Source organism: Pelobates fuscus, chromosome 10, assembly GCF_036172605.1.
Source record: "Pelobates fuscus isolate aPelFus1 chromosome 10, aPelFus1.pri, whole genome shotgun sequence".
In the NCBI taxonomy this organism is placed as follows: domain Eukaryota; kingdom Metazoa; phylum Chordata; class Amphibia; order Anura; family Pelobatidae; genus Pelobates; species Pelobates fuscus.
Genome location: NC_086326.1, coordinates 139,008,598 through 139,032,275, shown reverse-complemented (window position 1 = coordinate 139,032,275; position 23,678 = coordinate 139,008,598). Strand labels below are relative to the sequence as shown.

The following is a 23,678-nucleotide window of genomic DNA, read 5'->3' as shown; positions in this document are numbered from 1 at the left end:
GAATCCACATTAATTAAAGAAATGGGATGTTAGCTCCTGACGTCTTCTAAATTAAAAAAAAATAAAAAATGCAAGCAGTGGTAGTATAATTCTTTCAGACCTCTTTCGTTGCTCACCACCTCGTATAAATTTGTTAATGTTCAGCTATCTAATTTTTATATAATTTATTTAATCTATTGGTCTGGTTCAGGGGTTTTGTAACTAACCAATTTGTCTATTGCTTTAAGAATCACTTTTTTGTTAAATGTGCATTAATCTGTGTAGCGGATTACGTTTGGCTGTCCATAACTGTTCTTATTGTAACATTATTCCCTATGGTTTTGTTACTTGTATGCAGTGTATTTCCTAAGTGTTACGGTTACCCTTAGTCTTGCTGAGAGCTAGACCGCTTAGTAGTCTGGATTCCTATTGCTGAAGAGGGGAGAAGCTGCTTTCCATAGTATTCCATACGAGTCCTGTAAATGTAGAATAATCCCACTAGCTATAGCACAGCTAGGATACCCTTCTGCCCACAAAACGAGTCAAGGCTGCGATTTGAGGGTCAAACAAGAACTGAGGACTGGGATGCCCAGCCTGCTTTTTATTGTGGTTACATGCAAAAAGGACACTCCCAGGGGGAGGCATAAAATCACCAATCACACATTTGGTACCTCCCACACATCTCCTCCCCTCAGATAAACAGTTAAATAGTTCCACAAGTTTAGGCCTTGCGGTCGGTCTCTGTTCGTACGGTAAAACTCCACGAACCCATTGCCATCCATAGTTATCCCGGGGGTCGCTGTACTCCCCATGCGAAGAGTAATCGTCCTACCGAATGGTGGGCCGTTCGGTAGGTCCAGCACAAAGTTATGTTTTCCTGGAGGTCTCAGCGGTGTTCGCCTGTTTGCGTCCCCGTTTTCAGTTCCAGACGATTGCTGGCAAACACCGCTGTTCGTACGTAAGATGGCCGCGAACACGTGCAAAGTCACGTAATGGCGGCCACCTATACGTTTACACAAAGGATTCGTGCTGAACCATACGAACGGCTGCAATAAGTCAGAAAGGGGAAAATAGCACTTATAGGCACATAGTAAAATAAGGTTTTTGTAACAGTGCTCCCTTTTTGTGGAACACTCTGGCAGACACTGTCTGACCCCTTTTCGGGGCAGACTAAGGCTGTCCAGACCGCTGGTTATGCTGGGCTGAGGTCTGTTTGTCTGGACAACCCGTCGGCGTTGCCATTCTGTTTTCCAGGTCTGTAGGTGATGGTGAAATTGAAGGGTTGCAACGATAAACTCCAACGTAATAGCCTGCCGTTATCGCCTGAGACCCGGTTTAGCCACACCAACGGGTTATGGTTGGTGACCAAAGTGAACTCTTGTCCATATAAATAGGGAGTCAATTTCTTTAATGCCCACACCAAAGCCAAGCACTCTTTTTCGACCGCTGCATAACTGACTTTGCGGGGCAGGAGCTTCCGGCTGATGTAGGCAACTGGATGCTCCCCTCCGTCTTCGCCTACTTGGCTGAGGACGGCTCCCAGCCCGAACATGGAAGCGTCTGTATGGACGATAAAACGTTTGTTAAGGGCTGGGGCCGCCAAGACAGGAGCGTTAATAAGAGCATTTTTGAGCGCCTGGAAGGCCGTTTTACAGTGGGGAGACCACAGGACCTGTCGAGGTAAGTTTTTCTTTGTCAGGTCAGTTAGGGGTTTGGCGAGTGTGCTGTAGTCTGGTACAAACCGTCTGTAGTACCCTGCCGTGCCCAGGAAGGCTAGGACCTGAGTCTTAGTGTTGGGGGTAGGCCAATTGGTGACAGCTTCTATCTTGGCCGGCTCTGGTCGCTGTTTCCCACACCCCACACGGTGACCCAGGTACTGTACCTTGGCCATCCCAAAGTGGCATTTTTCTGGCTTCAGAGTCAGGCCAGCAGCCCTGATCTGATCCAGAACCATTCCTACATGAGCTAAGTGGTCCTCCCAGGACTCACTGTGGATCGCTATGTCGTCCAGGTATGCGCAAGCAAAACTCTGGAAGCCATCCAGGAGTCTATCAACCAAGCGCTGGAATGTAGCTGGGGCATTCTTCATCCCAAACGGCATCACCTTAAACTGGTATAAGCCGAATGGGGTGACGAATGCCGACTTGGGGATAGCCTCCGGGGCCAGGGGAATCTGCCAGTAACCCTTGCAGAGGTCAATAGTGGTCAGGTAATTTCCCCTGGCTATACGATCGAGTAGCTCGTCTACCCTGGGCATAGGGTAAGCGTCCGTCACTGTCTTTTCATTGAGCCTCCGATAGTCTACGCAGAACTGGGTTGTCCCATCTTTCTTGGGTACCAGGACAACCGGGGAGGCCCAGGGTCTATCGGAGGGCTCAATTACCCTGAGTTGGAGCATCTAATCGATCTCCTCCTTCTTCCGGGGGTATCTACCTGGTGGGTGGTTAAGGTAGTGTACCCTGGCTTCTGGGAGAAAGTGAGGTTTTTAGACTGTAGGAGTTGGTTAAGCTGCTCCCTTTCAGTGGGGCTAAGTCGGTCTCCTATCTGAACCAGGGCTAATATATCTGTGGGGGGACTCTTTTCCAATAGGTCAGGAATGGGTAGACTGTCGGGGTCTTCCTGAGGGGGACAACATACGGCCGTCACGTTCTCGGGTCGCTCCAAATATTCTTTGAGCATGTTTACATGGAATGTCTTCCTAAGATTGTTGTTGTGGCAGCTGGCTATTACATAAGTGGTGTCTCCCCATTTCTCTACGATCTGGTAGGGGCCCTGCAAGGATGCCTGCAATTTGTCTGTCTTCACAGGCTTAAGTACTAACACCTTTTGTCCTATGGTGAAGATTCTCCTTCGGGCCCCCCGATCGTACCATACCCTCTGTCTTCTCTGGGCCGACTGGAGGTTAGCCTGCACTGATTTGGCTAATTGCTCCATTCGGTCTCTGAGTTCCAGCACGTATGGCACAATGGGGACACCGTCAATTTCTATCTCTCCCTCCCAGTGCTCCCGGATCAGGGTTAGGGGTCCCCGTACCTTTCTTCCGTAGAGCAACTCGAAGGGAGAGAACCCTGTCGTTTCCTGGGGCACCTCCCGATACGCAAATAGGAGGTGCGGCAGGAAGCGTTCCCAGTCTCGGTGTTCCTGAGTGAACGTCTTGAGCATTTGTTTGAGGGTCCCATTGAACCTCTCGCAAAGTCTGTTCGTCTGGGGGTGGTATGGGGAGCTCAGGAGGGACTTAATTTTGCACACCTGCCAGAGTTGTTGGGTCAATTCGGCCGTAAATTGGGTGCCTCGGTTGGACAGGATTTCTTTTGGAAATCCTACCCGAGAGAACACTTGTACTAGTGCATTCGCCTCCGTATCCGCTTGGATGTTGGATAGGGCGACAGCCTCTGGGTATCGAGTAGCGTAGTCCACTACGGTAAGGATGTAGCACTTACCGGAGGGACTAGGGGTGGCCAGTGGTCCTACTAGGTCAATAGCAACCCTGCTGAAGGGTTCCTCTATAATGGGCATATTGACTAGATGGGCTTTAGGGTGATCGCCTCGCCTTCCTACTCGTTGACACACATCGCAAGTATTACAGTAAGTCCTAACGTCAGCGTGTACCCCTGGCCAGAAGAACGTGTGGGTAATGCGGTGTAGTGTGCGGGTGACAGCTAAGTGACCTGCCAAGGGGATGTCGTGTCCTATTTTGAGGATTTCTCGACGGTATTTGTGGGGCACTACCAGCTGTCGCCTATGTTGTCCCTTTTTCTCTGTCAAGCGGTATAGTTTCCTTTTTTTCCCACAACAATGTTTCGTTATCTGCCCCGCCCCCTCCGGTCTCTGCTCGTTCTCGGTACTTTTGTAAGGTCGGGTCAGTCTTAGACTCTGTCTCGAAAGCATCGGGGGTGTCCCAGGGTATGGGGCCTAACATGTCAGGCAAGGTCGGGGTAGGTCTTACCTGTGTCTCCCGCACTGGTGAGAGTTCTCGCTCTGTCCGGGCTTGGGCTCGGGTAGTCACTGGGTTCGCCTCGTTGTTGTATACTAAAGCATAGGCAGAAGTCATGGGGCCCAAATCGTTGCCCAGTAGTACTTCGGCAGGTAAATTATCCATTATGCCCACGTTCACAGCCCCTTTTCCCGCTCCCCAATCAAGATGCACTTTAGCTGTCGGAATTTTGTACACATCCCCCCCGCCACTCTAACGGCCACAGTCTGCCCTGATCGCTTGTGCTCTGGCACCAAATGGCTCTGTATCAGCGTGATAGTAGCACCTGTGTCTCTCAATCCCTCGGTAGATCGCCCCTCGAGCCATACCTTCTGCCGATGGTGCTGGCGGTTGTCTGAAGCAGCATATACAGGGTCCGCCTCGTGAAGCGGCCCCAAATATTCCTCCATAGGGGCCTCTTGGTTAACACAGAGTGCCCGGGCAGGACGATATGACCCAGAGTTAAACCAATTATACAGTACATATTTTCGACCAAGTTCTGGATGTACCCCAAAACCAGGGGGTACCCCTTTAAATCCTACACCGCTGTATAGATCTTGTTCAGGGGAGAAACATATCCGAAAAACGGCCACTTCGGATGAACGTTCGGGAGTTATGGGTTTCCAAAGTTTTGACCGACCGCACAGACTTTCTAGCTGAAAATAGTTCCACACGTTTAGGCCTTGCGGTCGGTCTCTGTTCGTACGGTAAAACTCCACGAACCCATTGCCATCCATAGTTATCCTGGGGGTCGCTGTACTCCCCATGCGAAGAGTAATCGTCCTACCGAACGGTGGGCCGTTCGGTAGGTCCAGCACGAAGTTATGTTATCCTGGAGGTCTCAGCAGTGTTCGCCTATTTGTGTCCCCGTTTTCAGTTCCAGACGATTGCTGGCAAACACCACTGTTCGTACGTAAGATGGCCACGAACACGTGCAAAGTCCCGAAATGGCGGCCACCTATACGTTTACACAAAGGATTCGTGCTGAACCATACGAACGGCTGCAATAAGTCAGAAAGGGGAAAATAGCACTTAAAGGCACATAGTGAAATAAGGTTTTTGTAACACTAAGTATTCGTCTGGTTGTTCGGTAGGAACGCAAAAGATACAAAGTTGAATACCTCCGTTCGACATACAAACAAACTACTGAACAACCAGACCACCCAGGAGAGAAGTGTGGCTCTAATTTACCTCCCCATCGTTCTTCACACCAGCCTAATTGCAAAGTATACATGTACTGTGTATTCCCTGGGTGGGCGCCGTTCGACATACAAACACGTGACGGCGGCCATCTTGCTATACGAACGCCCAGCGGTGTTTGATCATCGAGTGTCTGGAACCCAAATCAGACACTTGACCACGCGAACACCACAGAGACCTCCATACCTCCACCCGTTCGTGAGCAAACACACGAACGGCCCGGCGTTCGATAGAAAGATGCCCACGAACAAGGGGATTCATACGAATCCAGGCAAAGCCTGTTCTGTCAAGAATCTTTGTGTCTTTTACCCCGTGAACAGAGACCGACCGCAAGGCAAGAATAAATGGAACTGCTTTCGGCTATTGCCTTGTGTGCGGTCGGTCAAACGAACACTTCCAGGAAAATCTCGAACCCTTGCTCTGATTTGGGTAATTTTTGAGTATGATGCTGACCCAGATCAGGGCTATCAGGGGATTTATCATTTAGGGGTGTATGTCATGTCTTTGGGGTACATCTGGAAAACGGGGGAAAATGTGTATTGAAACTGTTCTGTTAATTGTATTATCTCTCAGGCTTAGGGGAGGAGATGTGTGGGCTGTAACCTAAATATGATTGGTTAATGTAAATTTTTCTGTTGGTGTCTCCCTTGCCTGGGAGAGTTGCATAAAAGCACGGTATGTGGCATTAAACATCAGTTCTGCTCCTGATACTGTGTGTCGTCCAGTTATTGGGAAAGGTGATGGGGTATTCGTGGATTGTTTTACTTGCTGCTTAAGCTGTGCTTCCTGTGTTAACTACTTGTTCCGATGCTACTCTTGCATTATCAGCGGAGAAAGTCTATGTGGAACTAGTGCTCCGCTACAATCTGTCCATTTGAATTTTAGTTATTTTAGGTATGTCTATGTTCTTTAGATACTCTTTTATTTATTTTTCATTCAGGTTATTTGACAAATTATATAGCTCTTTGTAATACCTTTGGCAATCCATACTTATATATTATAATATATTTATTTGCTCTTACCATACTAACACCAGAACTAACAGAGAGAGGGCCCTGATGCAAGAATTCATTTGGTCCCCTCTATTGTAAGGGTGGCCAAAAGTTAGATCCTCAACTGTTGTGCTACTCCGACAATGATCTGACATACTTGCAGGGTTGTATTTAGCACTGAGCAGTGTTTGTATGTTTAAATGTAAACAGGTTTTTGTATGCAGTATGTGTGTGTGAATGTAGCGGTGTGTTGGTATGTAGAGTTGGTTTTTGAATGCAGGTGTGTGTTTATATATAACGATAACATTTGATTGCAGAGGTGTGTTCGTATGTATGAATATTTTAGCAACATCAACTGTAAATCTTGCTTCTCTTTTTTGTTTACTGCACAAATGATCAGCCCTTAGCAATATATCACTAATACATGTAGGCTCAGGGGTTACAGCTAAGATGGCTTCCCTTATGTTATTGTCCAGTGCATCTAACAACATTACTCCATGTGTCAACCCTCCAAGTTCCAATCCAGGATTACCCACACTTACATGCTCCATGATTGTTACAATCCCAGCTGACAATTCACATGGAGATTCCCGTCTTAGATTTATGAATTGTACCGGGCAGAGACCATACATAAAATATTATTTGTTCTCTTATTTTGATTACCTTCTATTAAACAATTGTTATTAAATAAACAAAGGTATTATAGCCTTTCTGCTAACAGTTTAGAATTTCAATCTGAATGTGAGTTTTATGAATCAGAAAATGTTGAAAGCGACAAATGTGATGATTTTTTCAAGTCATGTCTTTATTTGGGGGCATACAATATTATACACAATAGAACATTTTGGTAACAATGCATATTGCTATAGATGCAGTTACACTGTTTTGTATATAATTGATAATTAAACAATTAATTTATACATGTGTATTTTTTGGAGAAATAGTTCTTTTGAATGATAAAGATGGTTTGAAACGCTTCAATCATTTCTTCACGCATTGCTTGTCCTGGGGGCACTGTTGGATTGGCTTGCAAGGTTCTTTAAGGAAAAAAATGAAAGACATTGCTGTTACTACATGGCTAAAACATTTAGGGGCTTTTTCACTAAACATTAATTGTAGTGAATTGAAACCAAATTGCAAAAGTAAGGCAAAAATAGCTTATTCGGAAATATTCTGCAACTTAACTGTAGTCTTGGCTATATTGGTTGAATTTTGCAGGTTCTGATTTAATTCACAACTATTGGTTGTTTAGCGAAGATGCCAAAATACTCGAGTATTGCAGTATGCAATGGTACCTTTTTTATTGGACTAACATAATATTTTAAAGACAAGCTTTCGAGAGTTTTCCTCTCTTTCTCCGATTTTTGTCTACTGGACTAATATGGCTAGTCCAATCTACACTTGTTTAGCGAAAAAACACCTTTCAAAATGCACAAATGCTATAGACAACCTGGGGTGTTTGACCAATGGAGGGGCAGAGGAAGGACTAGGAACAGCAAGATACACGGACGTTGAGTAATTCACCTCCACGGACAAGTTTTGTAGAATTAAACAGACACTCTAAGCATCAAAAACTATTTGCAAGTCCTGGATTCAATGGTCCTCTATGAGAAGAATGAGATTGATGTTGCATGGTGACTGGTGAAGTGTTAGAGTGTTAATTTATGTTAAATATTTGTTTGATTGAATGATTAAAAGAAATTCCAGTCATAGGTACAGCTGAATAGCTGTATCATTTTGTAATGACAGACGTAATCACTACAGACCCTTGTTCTAGGACAGGCATAGGCAACCTTTGGCACTCCAGATGTTTTGGACATGATGCCTTGCCAGCAATATGAGTGTAAGAGCATTAATGGGGATGTAGTCCACAATGTGTGGAGTGCCAGAGGTTTCCTATCACTGTTCTAGGTCAATGGTAGACAACCTTCAGCACTCCAGATGTTGTGCACTACATCACCCATAATGCTCTTACAGCCGTAATTCTGGAAAAGCATCAAGGGAGATGTAGTACGCAACATCTAGAGTGCGGAAGATTGCCTAAACATGGTCTAGAAGTTGCACATCTGGAATCAGTACTCTGCATGTGGTGAGAAGCATTAAGTGGAGGCAAGGCACACACATTAATTTAAACTTCCATAAGTCCTTATATCTCCTGCAATGCGTTGGGTACAACTCTGGCACACAAAGTGTTACTATAAATGGCACATTTAAAGTGTATATGTTTTAATGGCTGGATTTTGCTTTACCTTGAATAGGTGGGCATTTTTGCACTGGTTCAGGGCACACTGGCTTACAAGCTGAAACAAAAGAGAAACAATCTTCAATAAAAAGAGAAGACAAAGTAATTCTTTAACTTAACAAAGTCCCTTCTGCTTTGCACTGTCACAATTTGATTTGTTCTTGTTAAATGTACTTATATTGTGTGAACCAAATAAAATATCAGAATAATAAACATAAAGGTATTTCTGTCTGATTAGAGAAGATGACTCTAACAGTGTCTCCAAGTTGAGGCAGCCCGAATTCTCTGACCAGTATTGTCACTGAGCAAGGGCACCAATATGGTCACTCAAAAAATACATTCACCACATCATGACATTTTCATGTACTGGCTAGCTCTGTAATTATGGATTAGTCTTTACCTTGAGGAGGTGGACATTTTTGCACAGGTTCAGGACACACTGGCTTGGAAGCTGAAATAAAACAGTTATTTTGTGTTATTCTACTGTATATTGGGACAACGTAATATTCCATACCTCCCAAGTGTCCCTTTTTTTTAGGGACAGTCGCTATTTTGGGCCCAAATCCATCTTTTCTATCCTAATGTTTCACTTTCCCAGGAGCTCGATATTGTTGATGTGTCTGAGTGTATAGCAGATCTCCATATTTTAAAGCACATATGGATGCATTCTATCTCCATAAACCTATTCATTTAGCCAGATTCCCTCTTTTCACAAAGTAACTTTCTTGTTAGATATATTTTCATTAAGATCTGAGCTGATGACATCACTCCTCCCCATAGCCAATCACTGTCCTCTTATTATTTGTCTCCAATTTAGAAATGTTTGTTTAATGGTGCAATTGCTCCTGTGAAATTCCACCAATGTGTCACAACTTGGAGAAAATAAGATTATTAAAGAATCATGGGGCTTACTCCCAGGCAGTAAATTATCTTGAATTGGAAACTGGCTTTTCAAAATGAAGATGAAAATATAAATATAATATTAAGATAGAATATGGGATCATGCCAAGGAAAACTCCCCTTTAAAGCATCTTTATCACTAAAAAAAATAACATATAACTAAGCTGCTGCTATATGCCCCCTGGGTCTGAATCTCTCTTTATTTTTTCTTGAGTGCTCGGATTTTTATAAAATACATAATTAAAACTAGGGACTATGTTTCCTTATCTAGAAAAGTCAACTTGACAAAAGTTGACAATTGGCAAGGCTTAAAGCAAGCTTCTGTTTCAATTAGCCAATCAAATTTACCCACAATCCATCAGTAAACTCAATCTCACAGTAGGGCAGCAGGCATCATGGCAAAGGAGAACAAAATGGCTGCACCCAGATCCACCACAAGCAAGAAAGGTTTATATATATATAAATTATGACAAGTGGCAAGGGAGGGATTATAAGCATTGGAATACAGGGGGGATAAGGCAAAGAAAACCAGAGGAAAGAAAAATGACAAGGCGCTATAATTGTCTTTTCTCCAAATATACATTCAATTTATCTGAACGTACAGTAAGAGGAGCAACTTACGCTTGTGGCATTGCTGGGGTGGAGGGCATGGCTCTGGGCATGGTTCTTGGCATTTCTTCTGTTGTCCTCCCTTAACTCCAGACATGATTCTCAGGTAGAGATCAGCAAGTTATATGTCAGGAAAATGTGAGGTTAAAATAGTCAATGATGTTGGTCTTCCTAACTTGGTCCTTTTATACAGAGCATTGAGATGTCAATATCTGTTGTGAAACACAGCAATTATAGATAGAGTCACCTCCATTACTCAGAGACCCCAGTATCGTTGAAAAATTCAGCTTGTGTATTTGCATATACCTTTGTCTACCTTAAAACGATGAGTCGATGCTAATAGTTTCTGAAATATTCTTCCTGGAATTTTTTTGTGTAGCACATAATTATGGTAAGAATAGATAATAAAATTACAGAGAGAAAACGCCTGTTTAATCATTGCAATATTTACACACTCCAAAGGTATTTTCGGTTTCGTTAATTTGCTGTCATTGTTATAGATCCTTTTATATTTTTATTGTTTTTAGTAAAAAAAAAAAACTATAACTATTCCTGAGTTAGTTAAAATCATAAACTGTAAAATCCCTGACATAGTTATTCATTAAAATATGAATTGTTGATGTGAATTGAAAGTGAATCTAAAATTTGAATCCAAAATATCTTAATTTGAACATTCTTCATATTTCAGTTCAGATGTTGTGTTCTACAATTTAACATTTGTTTCATATTAACTTTCAGTTCTTCACAATTCACACATTTGTTGCCGCATTCCAGCAGCGATTGTTCGAGGGTACGGTGCGCTCCACTGGGGGAGGAAACAAACAGGAAGAATGCACTGGAACACACAATGCAGATGTGCCCAATCCAATGATGGGATTGATGATGGGTCTGCCCTCTCCATTGATGGGAGGGCGGACCGTAAGAGAGGTACTGTGGGGCTTTTAAAAGAACGGCAATAAACAAACGAACACAATATCAACCGAAAAAGCCCTTGTTTCAGGGTGAAATGCATTTTGGAGGCGAAATGCGTATTTGTGCACAAGCCAAAGACATTGTGGATTATTAGATATTTATTTTTATATTTGTTTTTATTCATTTTATTTTTTATTTTATTGGATATTTTATTAGAAGAAATAAATTGGAAAAGAGTCCTGACAGCTCTGGTTATATTATTGATGGGCTTTATTTTTACTAAAACCAAGTGAGTGCAATATTAAGATGTGATCTTTATGGTTTATACTGTACTGTGCTGTCAGGTTACCTTGTGTATCAGTCAGGGGGCATGTCACAAACTGGTGTCACATTGTAGGGTATTGGGGACACTCCTACCAACTCTCAGCTTGTCCCCAGCAATGCTCACGCCAGCCGCGATAACCCCGCCTCCTTTTATGACGCGGCTAATGAGCCCCGACGTCATGACGCTAAGAATGCCACGGCCCGCCAAGGTGTTCGAACGAGAACACTTTGGGGGCATGGTTACCTACCTAATTGAACACGGTATTTAAAGAGAAACCAAGGAGGGACTCATTGCCCTGTTGTGGTTCTTGTTTGACCCAAGAGTGCGTATTCCATATTGGTATTCTTGTATTCTGACTTTGGCTTCGTTTGACTATCCCTCCTTCTGTGTTCCTTTGACCTCGGCTATTGCATTATCGTTGATCCTAATTTATGGTACCCCTGACCTCGGCTCGCTATTTGACTATTCTTTGTGTGTGTAGTGTTAGTCCGGCCATCCTAAGGTCCGGTATACATTATTAGTATTTGCATTCTGCATGTAAGATCCCCGAACGTTCCTGACATTACAACAGGGCCATATGGATACGGCAGGTGTAAATTCTCAGGTAGGCCCATGTGACAACCGTTTCCAAGAAATGGATCACCGTATGGACCAAATAGCTAGTGCTTTACGAACCTTAATTAACAGGTCTAATCTTGTACCGCGGAGCGGTGGCGGGAGGCACGAAAGGTAAGTCCTCTTATTCGAAGTTGGCATCTTTTGAGTTATTTCAGGAGGTACGCCGATGGCGGCGTTTCGAATTACTGTGCAGGTTGTTTAATATCGGGTGCAGGCACGCCATGCATGGCCGCCATCAGAAATTTTAGGGCCCCTGACACAGCTCAAGATCTGGGCCCCCTGGGCCAGCCCTGAGTCCGCCCACAAGGATGAAGTGTGTGTGTGTGTGTATAGTGGATGTAGAATGAGTGTCAGGGATGCAGTGTGTATAGTGGATGTGAGATGTGTGTCATAGATGCAGTGTGTATAGTGGATGCAGATTGCACGTTTTGTGTAAAGTATGTAATGTTTGTATGCATGCATTAGATGCAGAGTGTGTGTGTAGTGAATGTAGGTGTGTATAGTGAATGCAGAGTGTGTGTTTGTGTAGTGGATGTAGTGTGTGTACAGTGAATGGAAAGTGTGAGTTTTTGTAGTGGATGTAGTGTGTGTACAGTGAATGGAGAGTGTGTGTTTTTGTAGTGGATGTAGTGTGTGTACAGTGAATGCAGTGTGTATTTTTGTAGTGGATGTAGTGGATGTACAGTGAGTGCAAAGTGTGTATAGTGCATGTAGTGTGATTGTGGTGAATGCAATATGTGTATAGTGAATGTAGTGTGTTTGCAGTGAGTGCAAAGTATGTATAGTGATTGTAGTGAGTGCAGAATGTGTACAATTTGTGTAGTGTGATTGTAGTGAATGCAAAATGTGTATGGTGAATGTAGTGTGATTGTGATGAATGCAAAATGTGTATGGTGAATGTAGTGTGATTGTGGTGAATGCAGAGTGTGTATAGTGAATGCAGTGTTTGTAGTGAGTGCAAAGTGTGTTTAGTAAATGTAGTGTGTTTGTAGTGAGTGCAACTTGTGTATAGTGAATGTAGTGTGTGTAGTGCAGTGTGCTTAGTGAATGTAGTGTGTGTAGTGCAGAGTGTGTTTAAAGAATGTAGTGTGTGTGTGTAATGCAGTGTGTGTTTAGTGAATGTAGTGAGTGTGGGTAGTGCAGTGTGAGTTTAGTGAATGTAGTGTGTGTGTGTGTGTGTGTGTGTGTGTGTAGAGCAGAGTGTGTTTAGTGAATGTAGTGTGTGTGTGTAGTGCAGCGTGTGTTTAGTGTGTTTAGTGAAGGTAGTGTGTGTGTGTGTGTGTAGTGCAATGTGTGTTTAGTGAATGTAGTGTGAGTGTGTGTAGTGCAGAGTGTGTTCAGTGAATGTAGTGTGTGTAGTGCAGAGTGTGTTTAAGGAATGTAGTGTGTGTGTGTGTGTAGTGCAGTGTGTTTAGTGAATGTAGTGTGTGTAGAGCTGTGTGTGTTTAGTGAATGTAGTGTGTGTGTGTGTGTGTAGTGCAGTGTGTTTAGTGAATGTAGTGTGTGTAGAGCTGTGTGTGTTTAGTGAATGTAGTGTATGTGTGTGTAGTGCAGAACGTTTTAGTGAATGTAGTGTGGGGGTGTAGTGCAGAGTGTGTATAGTAAATGTAGTGTGTGTGTGTGTAGTGCAGAGTGTGTTTAGTGAATGTAGTGTGAGTGTGTGTAGTGCAGAGTGTGTTCAGTGAATGTAGTGTGAGTGTGTGTAGTGCAGAGTGTGTTCAGTGAATTTAGTGTGTGTAGTGCAGAGTGTGTTTAAGGAATGTAGTGTGTGTGTGTGTGTGTGTGTAGTGCAGTGTGTTTAGTGAATGTAGTGTGTGTAGAGCTGTGTGTGTTTAGTGATTGTAGTTTGTGTGTGTGTAGTGCAGAACGTTTTAGTGAATGTAGTGTGGGGGTGTAGTGCAGAGTGTGTATAGTAAATGTAGTGTGTGTGTGTGTAGTGCAGAGTGTGTTTAGTGAATGTAGTGTGTGTAGTGCAGAGTGTGTTTAGTAAATGTAGTGTGTGTTTGTGTGTAGTGCAGAGTGTGTTTAGTGAATATAGTGTGTGTGCTTGTAAGGATGCAGTGTTTGTGTAAAGTAGGGGGGGGGCTATCTGGGGATATGTTGAATGTACCTGTTTTATGCAATGGCTGTACAGTTATACATTTTTATGTATTTTATTGTCTTTTGCTGCCATGTGTTCAATGGAGTTTTGCCTCTGTCCTTGGAGATAATTTGATTATTTCCCAATTATCTCCAGGATAGAAGACTCTATGGAACTTGTTTTGGGCAGAAAAGCCATGCTTCATTTGGTCACAAAGGACTACGATCTATCTTCTGAACCACTGGACCAATTTGTATGATTTTGACGTCTGTTTGTATTTGGAGTATGCTGATTCTTTCTGTGAATGTGATGCATACTTTTTAAGTTATGAATAATGTGAAAAAAATGTATTTCTCTGCTTGTGGTAATTACATTACCCATTGTGTAAGGTAATTGTATCACAGGCAGAGGGGAGGATTTTGTGTGGGAGTGTCTGAGTGTATTGTACGTGTTTATTGGTTGTTTTCCAAAACCCTGTGGGTGGTACTAATGTGTATATAAGAACAATAAACCCACAGCTCTGTCTGCTCCTGTTTGACCCTCAAAACGGAGCCTGGTCTCGTTCTTGGGGGGATTTATTGTATGCTGTTCCAGTTCGACTGCTAGGAGTGTAAACCTATTCGTATAGGTTTTTCCTATTCGGCTGTTTACAGCATTCGTATGGTTCCTGTTCAGCTGTTTACGGCATTCATATGCTTCTCCGGTTTGGTGGATTGGTGTCTACAGTAGCTGTGCCTGTGTCTCTGGAAGGGGAAGATCTACTAAATGGCGGTTTAACCCTTTTATGCCGTTGCACTTACCTTGCCAGGGAGGGGGGAGATTGCATTCCCTGGTGGTCCACTGGCATGATGGATGGAGCCAGCGTGGTATATTGCATAGGGGGGCCGGGCAGCACACACTGTCTTCCTTTCCAGCTCCTCTCTAACGAACTCTCGTGAGACCAGCCTGCGTGCTGTGCGGAGCGTTGCCATGGTAACCCGTGGAAACGCTCTGGCGGCCGCAGGAGAGTTAGAAAGAGAGGAGCTGGAAGGAGGACAGAGTGTGCTGCTCGGACCCCCTCTGCAATTTACATGTAGCAGGGGGCCCTCAGTGCACATATATATAGTGAAATTCGCTATATATATGTGCACATAAGGAATTTTATGGTTGTCATGCCCTGATGGCGGCCCTGACGCCACGTGCCTGTTTGGCGGAAGGTTACATGGCTCGCGCACAAGGGGACAAGCTGCGAATGGCGGCCCCAGGGGGCGTGGGAGGAGGGACAGGCCGGTCTGGAGGAAATGTGGCAGCTCGAGACGCCATGCTTGGAGGATCGATACGGAATCCTATGGCACCGGGCACGGGGACTGCCTATGTGAAGGTTTGGGATATGTGGGACGAGGCGGTTGGATTCACTGGGGGGTCCAAGTCAAAGGAGGGGCGAAGGGATACCTTGCTGTGGTTCCTAAGCCGCTTGTTCTTTCAGTGTTAGCTCCATCGACAATGGACAGGAGCATGCTGGCATTGGCGTTAGGATTCAAACTGGCCAATTGGGAGGAAGTGACGGAATGTTGTCACGTCCGTCAGGCATCGCGGGTCTTACGGAGAGGTATGAAATATGTTGGTGCCGGGTGGCTGGTTTCCTTGGGTAAAGCAACACCTGGTGGTGTGTTACTCTACTTTTGTGGTGAGTTTGTTTGCGGTGGCCTTCTCGGGGGCTTGGGGCAATTCGGATTGGGGAGCTGGTGAGTGCCTTTCAGGCAGGTGTTGGGGGGTTCTACACTCGGTTGTCGAACCTCAGTCATTTAAGGTAACGATTCGGTAGGGTTGTACAAGAACGAATGTGTCTGGTAAAGGAGGTTTGGTAATGCTATATTCCTTGCCAGGGTCAGGGGTACGCTCGGCATCAAGCGCATCATGCTACTTTGAACTTCGCCCGGACATCTCGGGTGGCTTACTGGTAAAATGGGACGGATCGTCGCTGTCACGATTCAATTCCCGCAGGGGTTTGTTCGGAGGGGTTTGACAATGTTGGGTTTGGGTCCCGGGCACTTTGGGGCCCTTGCTACCCGCATAATGGCGGCGACAGAGGTGTCCCACCTGGTTTTAAGTGAGGACCTGGGGAAACGTTTAGGCAGGTGGGAGTCAGTATGGTTTAAGTCCTGTTTACGGCCGGTCTATTTGATTTAATGGCTATGGACGTATGGGTTTGTGTTTGGGGCTATGCATTGTTGCTAATTACTTTCGTTTCAGGTTTGGTGACATGGTTGGTGGGCCACTCTTACATCTAAGGGGCGCAGAATGGAGCCGCGGTTCGGGTCAAGTGCAACTGGGCTTTCCTTTGGAATTGGTGGAGCTGGAGTGGTTTTGGTTTTCGGGGGTTTTGGTGGCAAGGCATTAGTGGAGAAAGTTTTCCGGAAGGTAACAAGGGGTACTGTCCAGGACATTCTGGTAATCCGCAAGGGCGGGAAGGATATCAGCATGGTCCCGGAAAAGGAATTGATCAGGTGGAGGCAGAGGGAGGTGGACCGGCAATGGGAGCTGGCCACAGGTGTGGTGGTGGTGCGGTCCGAGATGGCTCCTCGGTTACATTGGAGACATACTAGGTACCCGGCCGCGGTGGCTTGGTGTCAAGGACAAATTAATAAAAAATTGATGGCGGTATTTATCAGATGTGGGGGCGGTGTAACAGTGAGACACAACAAACTGGGAGGCAAGCTCCATGGGTATTCCAGGGGGGATGGGGTACATTTTTGGATGTAAGGTGTGATCTGTTTAAATTGGGCCTTCAGGAAGGCATTCAACAGGCCTTATTCCGGTATGGTGCTTTAGGTGTCAAGTCCTGAGCTGTGGCGGGGAATGGCCTGGTTAAATCGGAGGGTAGATGGAGGAGAAAGTGGGCATCCTGAGGTTTAGTGTGGATTGGGCAGTGTTGCACGTGGTTGGTAGGTTCAAGCCCGTCGGTGGCTCCGAATCTGGGGGTGTGGTGGTGTCTTGGTATACCCTACACTGGAACTGGTGGGTAGCGGTGTCTTGGTACACCCCTACAATGGATATGGTGGATAGCGATGTCTTGGTACACCCCTTCAATCAATATGGTGGGTAGCGGTGTCTCGGTACACCCCTACAATTAAACCTGGTGGAAATGTGGTCATATTGGGCGGCCAGTTTCTGTATTAACATGTTATTTAGATTGTTATCTATTGTTATTATTGTGGGGTCATTGCTAGGGGTATGTTATGTATATGTTAACTAGGGGTATGTTATGTATATGTTAACTTTAATAAGATATGTTATTGACCCCATTTGTTATTCCTTAATTATTTTATTAATAATTTAATAAAGCTGTGGACTAATTATTTCCAACCGTATAACCTGTGTCCGTGTTTTAATGGGGGATTGGGTAAGGTTAGCGCATGTTCCGGCAAATCCGACTGTGCGCCTGTCATGTTTACTCCACAAATTATCAGTCTTAGCAATATATCACTAATACATGTAGGCTCAGGAGTAAAAGCTAAGATGGCTTCCCTTATGTTATTGTCCAGTGCATCTAACAATATTACTCCATGTGTCAACCCTCCAAGTTCCAATCCAGGATTACCCACACTTACATGCTCCATGATTGTTACAATCCCAGCTGACAATTCACATGGAGATTCCTGTCTTAAATGATGAATTTTACCAGGCAGAGACCGTACATAAAATATTATTTGTTGTCTTATTTTGATTATCATCTATTAAACAATTGTTATTAAATAAACAAAAGTATTATAGCCTTTCTGCTAACAGTTTAGAATTTCAATCTGAATGTGAGTTTTATGAATCAGAAAATGTTGAAAGCGACAAATTTGATGATTTTTTGAAGTCATGTCTTTATTTGGGGGCATACAATATTATACACAGTAGAACATTTTGGTAACAATGCATATTGCTATAGAGGCAGTTATACAGTTTTGTATATAATTGATAATGAAACAATTAATTTATACATGTGTATTTTTTGGAGAAATAGTTCTTTTGAATGATAACGATGATTTGAAACGCTTCAATCATTTCTTCACACATTGCTTGTCCTGGGGGCACTGTTGGATTGGCTTGCAAGGTTCTTTAAGGAAAAAATGAAAGACATTGCTGTTACTACATGGCTAAAACATTACGGGGCTTATTCACTAAACATTAATTGTAGTGAATTGAAACCAAATTGCAAAAGTAAGGCAAAAATAGCTTATTGGGAAATATTATGCAACTCAACTGTAGTCTTGGCTATATTGGTTGAATTTTGCAGGTTCTGATTTAATTCACAACTATTGGTTGTTTAGCGAAGATGCCAAAATACCCAAGTATTGCAGTATGCAATGGTACCTTTTTTATTGGACTAACATAATATTTTAAAGACAAGCTTTCGAGAGTTTTCCTCTCTTTCTCAGATTTTTGTCTACTGGACTAATATGGCTAGTCCAATCTACACTTGTTTAAAGAATAAACACCTTTCAAAATGCACAAATGTTATAGACAACCTGGGGTGTGTGACCAATGGAGGGACAAAGGAAGGACTTGGAATAGCAAGATACACGGACGTTGAGTAATTCACCTCCACAGACAAGTTGTGTAGAATTAAACAGACACTCTAAGCATCAAAAACTATTTGCAAGTCCTGGATTCAATGGTCCTCTATTAGAAGAATGAGATTGATGTTGCACGGTGACTGGTGAAGTGTTAGAGCGTTCATTTACGTTCAATATTTGTTGGATTAAATGATTAAAAGAAATTCCAGTCATAGGTACAGCTGAATAGCTGTATCATTTTGTAATGACAGACGTAATCACTACAGACCCTTGTTCTAGGACAGGCATAGGCAACCTTTGGCACTCCAGATGTTTTGGACTACACCCCCCATGATGCTTTGCCAGCAATATGGGTGTAAGAGCATTATGGGGGATGGAGTCCACAACATGTGGAGTGCCGAAGGTTGCTTATCGCTGTTCTAGGACAATGGTAGACAACCTTCAGCACTCCAGATGTTGTGCACTACATCACCCATAATGCTCTTACAGCCGTAATGCTGGCAAAGCATCAAGGGAGATGTAGTCAACAACATCTGGACTCTGAAGGTTGCCTAACCACGGTCTAGGAGTTGCACATCTGGAATCAGTAATCTGCATGTGGAGAGAATCATTCAGTGGAGGCAAGGCACAGAAATTAATTTCAACTTCCATGAGTCCATGTACCTCCTGCAATGTGTTGGGTACAGCTCTGGCACACAGAGTGTTACTATAAACGGCACATGTAAAGCATCTATGTTTTAATGGCTGGATTTTGCTTTACCTTGAATAGGTGGGCATTTTTGCACTGGCTCAGGGCACACTGGCTTACAAGCTGAAACAAAAGAGAAACAATCTTCAATAAAAAGAGAAGACAAAGTAATTCTTAAACTTAATGAAATCCCGTCTACTTTGCACTGTCACAATTTGATTTGTTCTTGCTAAATGTACTTATATTGTGTGAACCAAATAAAATATCAGAAGAATAAACATAAAGGTATTTCTGTCTGATTAGAGAAGATGACTCTAACAGTGTCTCCAAGTTGAGGCAGCCCGAATTCTCTGACCAGTATTGTCACTGAGCAATGGCACCAATACGATCACTCAAACAATACATTCACCACATCATGACATATTCATGTACTGGCTAGCTCTGTAATTATGGATTAGTCTTTACCTTGAGGAGGTGGACATTTTTGCACAGGTTCAGGACACACTGGCTTGGAAGCTGAAATAAAACAATAATTTGTGTTATTCTACCGTATATTGGAACAACGTAATATTCCATACCTCCCAAGTGTCCCTTTTTATTAGGGCAGGCCCTATTTTGGGCCCAAATCCATCTTTTCTATCCTAATGTTTCACTTTCCCAGGAGCTCGATGTTGTTGGTGTGTCTGAGTGTATAGCAGATCTCCACAGCAATAATACTCCCAGTAATGTGTCTGTGTGTATAACAGAGCTCCACAGCAATAATACTCCTAGTAATGTGTCTGAGTGTATAACAGAGCTCCACAGCAATAATACTCCCAGTAATGTGTCTGGGTGTATAACAGAGCTCCACAGCAATAATACTCCCGGTAACGTGTCTGAGTGTATAGCAGAGCTCCACAGCAATAATACTCCCAGTAATGTGTCTGAGTGTATAGCAGATCTCCACAGCAATAATACTCCCAGTAATATGTCTGAGTGTATAACAGTGCCCCACAGCAATAATACTTCCAGTAATGTGTCTGAGTGTATAGCAGATCTCCACAGTAATAATACTCCCAGTAATGTGTCTGTGTGTATAACAGAGCTCCACAGCAATAATACTCCCAGTAATATGTCTGAGTGTATAACAGTGCCCCACAGCAATAATACTCCCAGTAATGTGTCTGAGTGTATAGCAGATCTCCACAGTAATAATACTCCCAGTAATGTGTCTGAGTGTATAACAGAGCTCCACAGCAATAATACTCCCAGTAATGTGTCTGTGTGTATAACAGTGCCCCACAGCAATAATACTCCCAGTAATGTGTCTGAGTGTATAACAGTGCCCCACAGCAATAATACTCCCAGTAATGTGTGTGAGTGTATAACAGTGCCCCACAGCAAGAATACTCCCAGTAACGTGTCTGAATGTATAACAGAGCTCCACAGCAATAATACTCCCAGTAATGTGCCTGAGTGTATAACAGAGCTCCACATCAATAATACTCCCAGTAATGTGTCTGTGTGTATAACAGAGCTCCACAGCAATAATACTCCCAGTAATGTGTCTGAGTGTATAACAGTGCCCCACAGCAATAATACTCCCAGTAACGTGTCTGAATGTATAACAGAGCTCCACAGCAATAATACTCCCAGTAATGTGCCTGAGTGTATAACAGAGCTCCACATCAATAATACTCCCAGTAATGTGTCTGTGTGTATAACAGTGCCCCACAGCAATAATACTCCCAGTAATGTGTCTGAGTGTATAGCAGATCTCCACAGTAATAATACTCCCAGTAATGTGTCTGAGTGTATAACAGAGCTCCACAGCAATAATACTCCCAGTAATGTGTCTGTGTGTATAACAGTGCCCCACAGCAATAATACTCCCAGTAATGTGTCTGAGTGTATAACAGTGCCCCACAGCAATAATACTCCCAGTAACGTGTCTGAATGTATAACAGAGCTCCACAGCAATAATACTCCCAGTAATGTGCCTGAGTGTATAACAGTGCCCCACAGCAATAATACTCCCAGTAATGTGTCTGAGTGTATAACAGTGCCCCACAGCAATAATACTCCCAGTAATGTGTCTGAGTGTATAACAGTGCCCCACAGCAATAATACTCCCAGTAACGTGTCTGAATGTATAACAGAGCCCCACATCAATAATACTCCCAGTAACGTGTCTGAATGTATAACAGAGCCCCACAGCAATAATACTCCCAGTAATGTGTCTGGGAGTATAACAGAGCCCCACAGCAATACTCCCAGTAATGTGTCTGAGTGTATAACAGTGCCCCACAGCAATAATACTCCCAGTAACGTGTCTGAATGTATAACAGAGCTCCACAGCAATAATACTCCCAGTAATGTGCCTGAGTGTATAACAGTGCCCCACAGCAATAATACTCCCAGTAATGTGTCTGAGTGTATAACAGTGCCCCACAGCAATAATACTCCCAGTAATGTGTCTGAGTGTATAACAGTGCCCCACAGCAATAATACTCCCAGTAACGTGTCTGAATGTATAACAGAGCCCCACATCAATAATACTCCCAGTAACGTGTCTGAATGTATAACAGAGCCCCACAGCAATAATACTCCCAGTAATGTGTCTGGGAGTATAACAGAGCCCCACAGCAATACTCCCAGTAATGTGTCTGAGTGTATAACAGAGCTCCACAGCAATAATACTCCCAGTAATGTGTCTGAATGTATAACAGAGCCCCACAGCAATAATACTCCCAGTAATGTGTCTTTAAACTACAAGTAATGTGTTTTGAAATCAGTCTGTGTAAATAAGGTACATTCTTTTTGTTATAAATTAGATTTTAATTCTATAAATTATTATTAGAAAATCACCTAAAATGTCTTAGAACAGGCCGCCACTAGTCACACCCCACTCACACCCCAAAAATGAAAGTGTTTGTCCTTTTTGAAAAGTATGCATATTTTAAAGCACATATGGATGCATTCTATTTCCATAAACCTATTAGCCGCATTCCCTCTTTTCACAAAGTAACTTCCTTGTTAGATATATTTTCATTAAGATCTGTGCTGCTGACATCACTCCACTCCATAGCTAATCATTAAAATCCGATTATTAAAGAATCATGGGGCTTACTCCCAGGCAGTAATTTATCTTGAATTGGAAACCAGCTTTTCAAAATCAGGATAAAAATATGAATATAATATTAAGATAGAAAATGGGATCATGCCAAGGAAAACTCCCCTTTAAAACATCTTTATTACAAAAAAAAAAATAACATACAGCTAAGCTGTTGCTGTATGGCACCCTGGGTCTGAATCGCTCTTTAACCCCTTAAGGACCAAACTTCTGGAATAAAAGGGAATCATGACGTGTCACACACGTCATGTGTCCTTAAGGGGTTAAGTTTTTCTTGAGTGCTCGGGTATTCATAAAATGCATAGTTAAAAATAGGGACTACGTTTCCTTATCTATAGAAGTCAACTTGACAAAAGTTGACAATTGTCAGGGCTTAAAGCAAGCTTCTGTTTCAATTAGCCAATCAAATTCACCCACAATCCATCAGTAAACTCAATCCCACAGAAGGGCAGCAGGCATCATGGCAAAGGAGAACAAAATAGCTGCACCCAGATATTGAGATCCATGGAAGAAAATTTATTTCATATCAATTATGACAAGTGTCAAGGGAGAGAGTATAAGCATTAGAATACAGGGGAGAAAAGGCAAAGAAAACCAGAGGAAAGAAAAATGACAAGGCGCTATAATTGTCTTTTCTCCAAATATACATTCAATTTATCTGAACGTACAATAAGAGGAGCAACTTACGCGTGTAGCATTGCTGGGGTGGAGGGCATGGCTCTGGGCATGGTTCTTGGCCTTTCTTCTGTTGTCCTCCCTTAACTCCAGACATGATTCTCAGGTAGAGATCAGCAAGTTATATGTCAGGAAAATGTGAGGTTAAAATAGTCAATGATGTTGGTCTTCCTAACTTGGTCCTTTTATACAGAGCATTGAGATGTCAATATCTGTTGTGAAACACAGCAATTATAGATAGAGTCACCTCCATTACTCAGAGACCCCAGTATCGTTGAGAAATTCAGCTTGTGTATTTGCATATACCTTTGTCTACCTTAAAACGATGAGTCGATGCTAATAGTTTCTGAAATATTCTTCCTGAATTTTTTTTGTGTAGCACATAATTATGGTAAGAATAGATAATAAAATTACACAGAGAAAACGCCTGTTTAATCATTGTAGTATTTACACACTCCAAAGGTATTTTCGGTTTTGTTAATTTGCTGTCATTGTTATAGATCCTTTTATATTCCTATTGTTTTTAATAAATAAACAATAACTATTCCTGATTTAGTTAAAATTATAAACTGTAAAATCACTGACATAGTTATTCATTAAAATATCAATTGTTGATGTGAATAGATAGCAAATTTAAAATTTTAATCCAAAATATCTGAATTGGAATTGTTCGAGGGTACGGTGCGTTCCACTGGGGGAGGATACAAACAGGAAGAATGCACTGGAACACACAATGTAGATGTGTTCAATCCAATGACGGGATTGATGATGGGAGGGCGGACCGTGAGAGAGGTACTGGCAGGCCTTTAAAAGAACGGCAAAAAACAGA

General features: G+C 43.0%; 2 protein-coding genes across 2 annotated transcripts; both read right to left on the bottom strand.

Annotated features, from left to right (window-relative positions):
- Nucleotides 1–7,042: 7,042 nt before the first annotated feature.
- Nucleotides 7,043–10,063, bottom strand: LOC134575431 (putative small proline-rich protein 5). Its single transcript, XM_063434730.1, has 4 exons — nt 9,908–10,063; nt 8,787–8,837; nt 8,394–8,444; nt 7,043–7,181 (listed from the first exon to the last, which is right to left on the bottom strand). The coding sequence occupies exons 1-4, from the start codon at nt 9,990–9,992 to the stop codon at nt 7,126–7,128; spliced, it is 243 nt and encodes an 80-aa protein (XP_063290800.1). The 5' UTR covers nt 9,993–10,063; the 3' UTR covers nt 7,043–7,125.
- A 7,593-nt stretch (nt 10,064–17,656) lies between these two features.
- On the bottom strand, nt 17,657–23,091 carry LOC134575430 (putative small proline-rich protein 5). The gene is made up of 4 exons (XM_063434729.1): nt 22,862–23,091; nt 19,528–19,578; nt 19,135–19,185; nt 17,657–17,914 (listed from the first exon to the last, which is right to left on the bottom strand). The coding sequence occupies exons 1-4, from the start codon at nt 22,944–22,946 to the stop codon at nt 17,859–17,861; spliced, it is 243 nt and encodes an 80-aa protein (XP_063290799.1). The 5' UTR covers nt 22,947–23,091; the 3' UTR covers nt 17,657–17,858.
- Between the last annotated feature and the right edge of the window lie 587 nt (nt 23,092–23,678).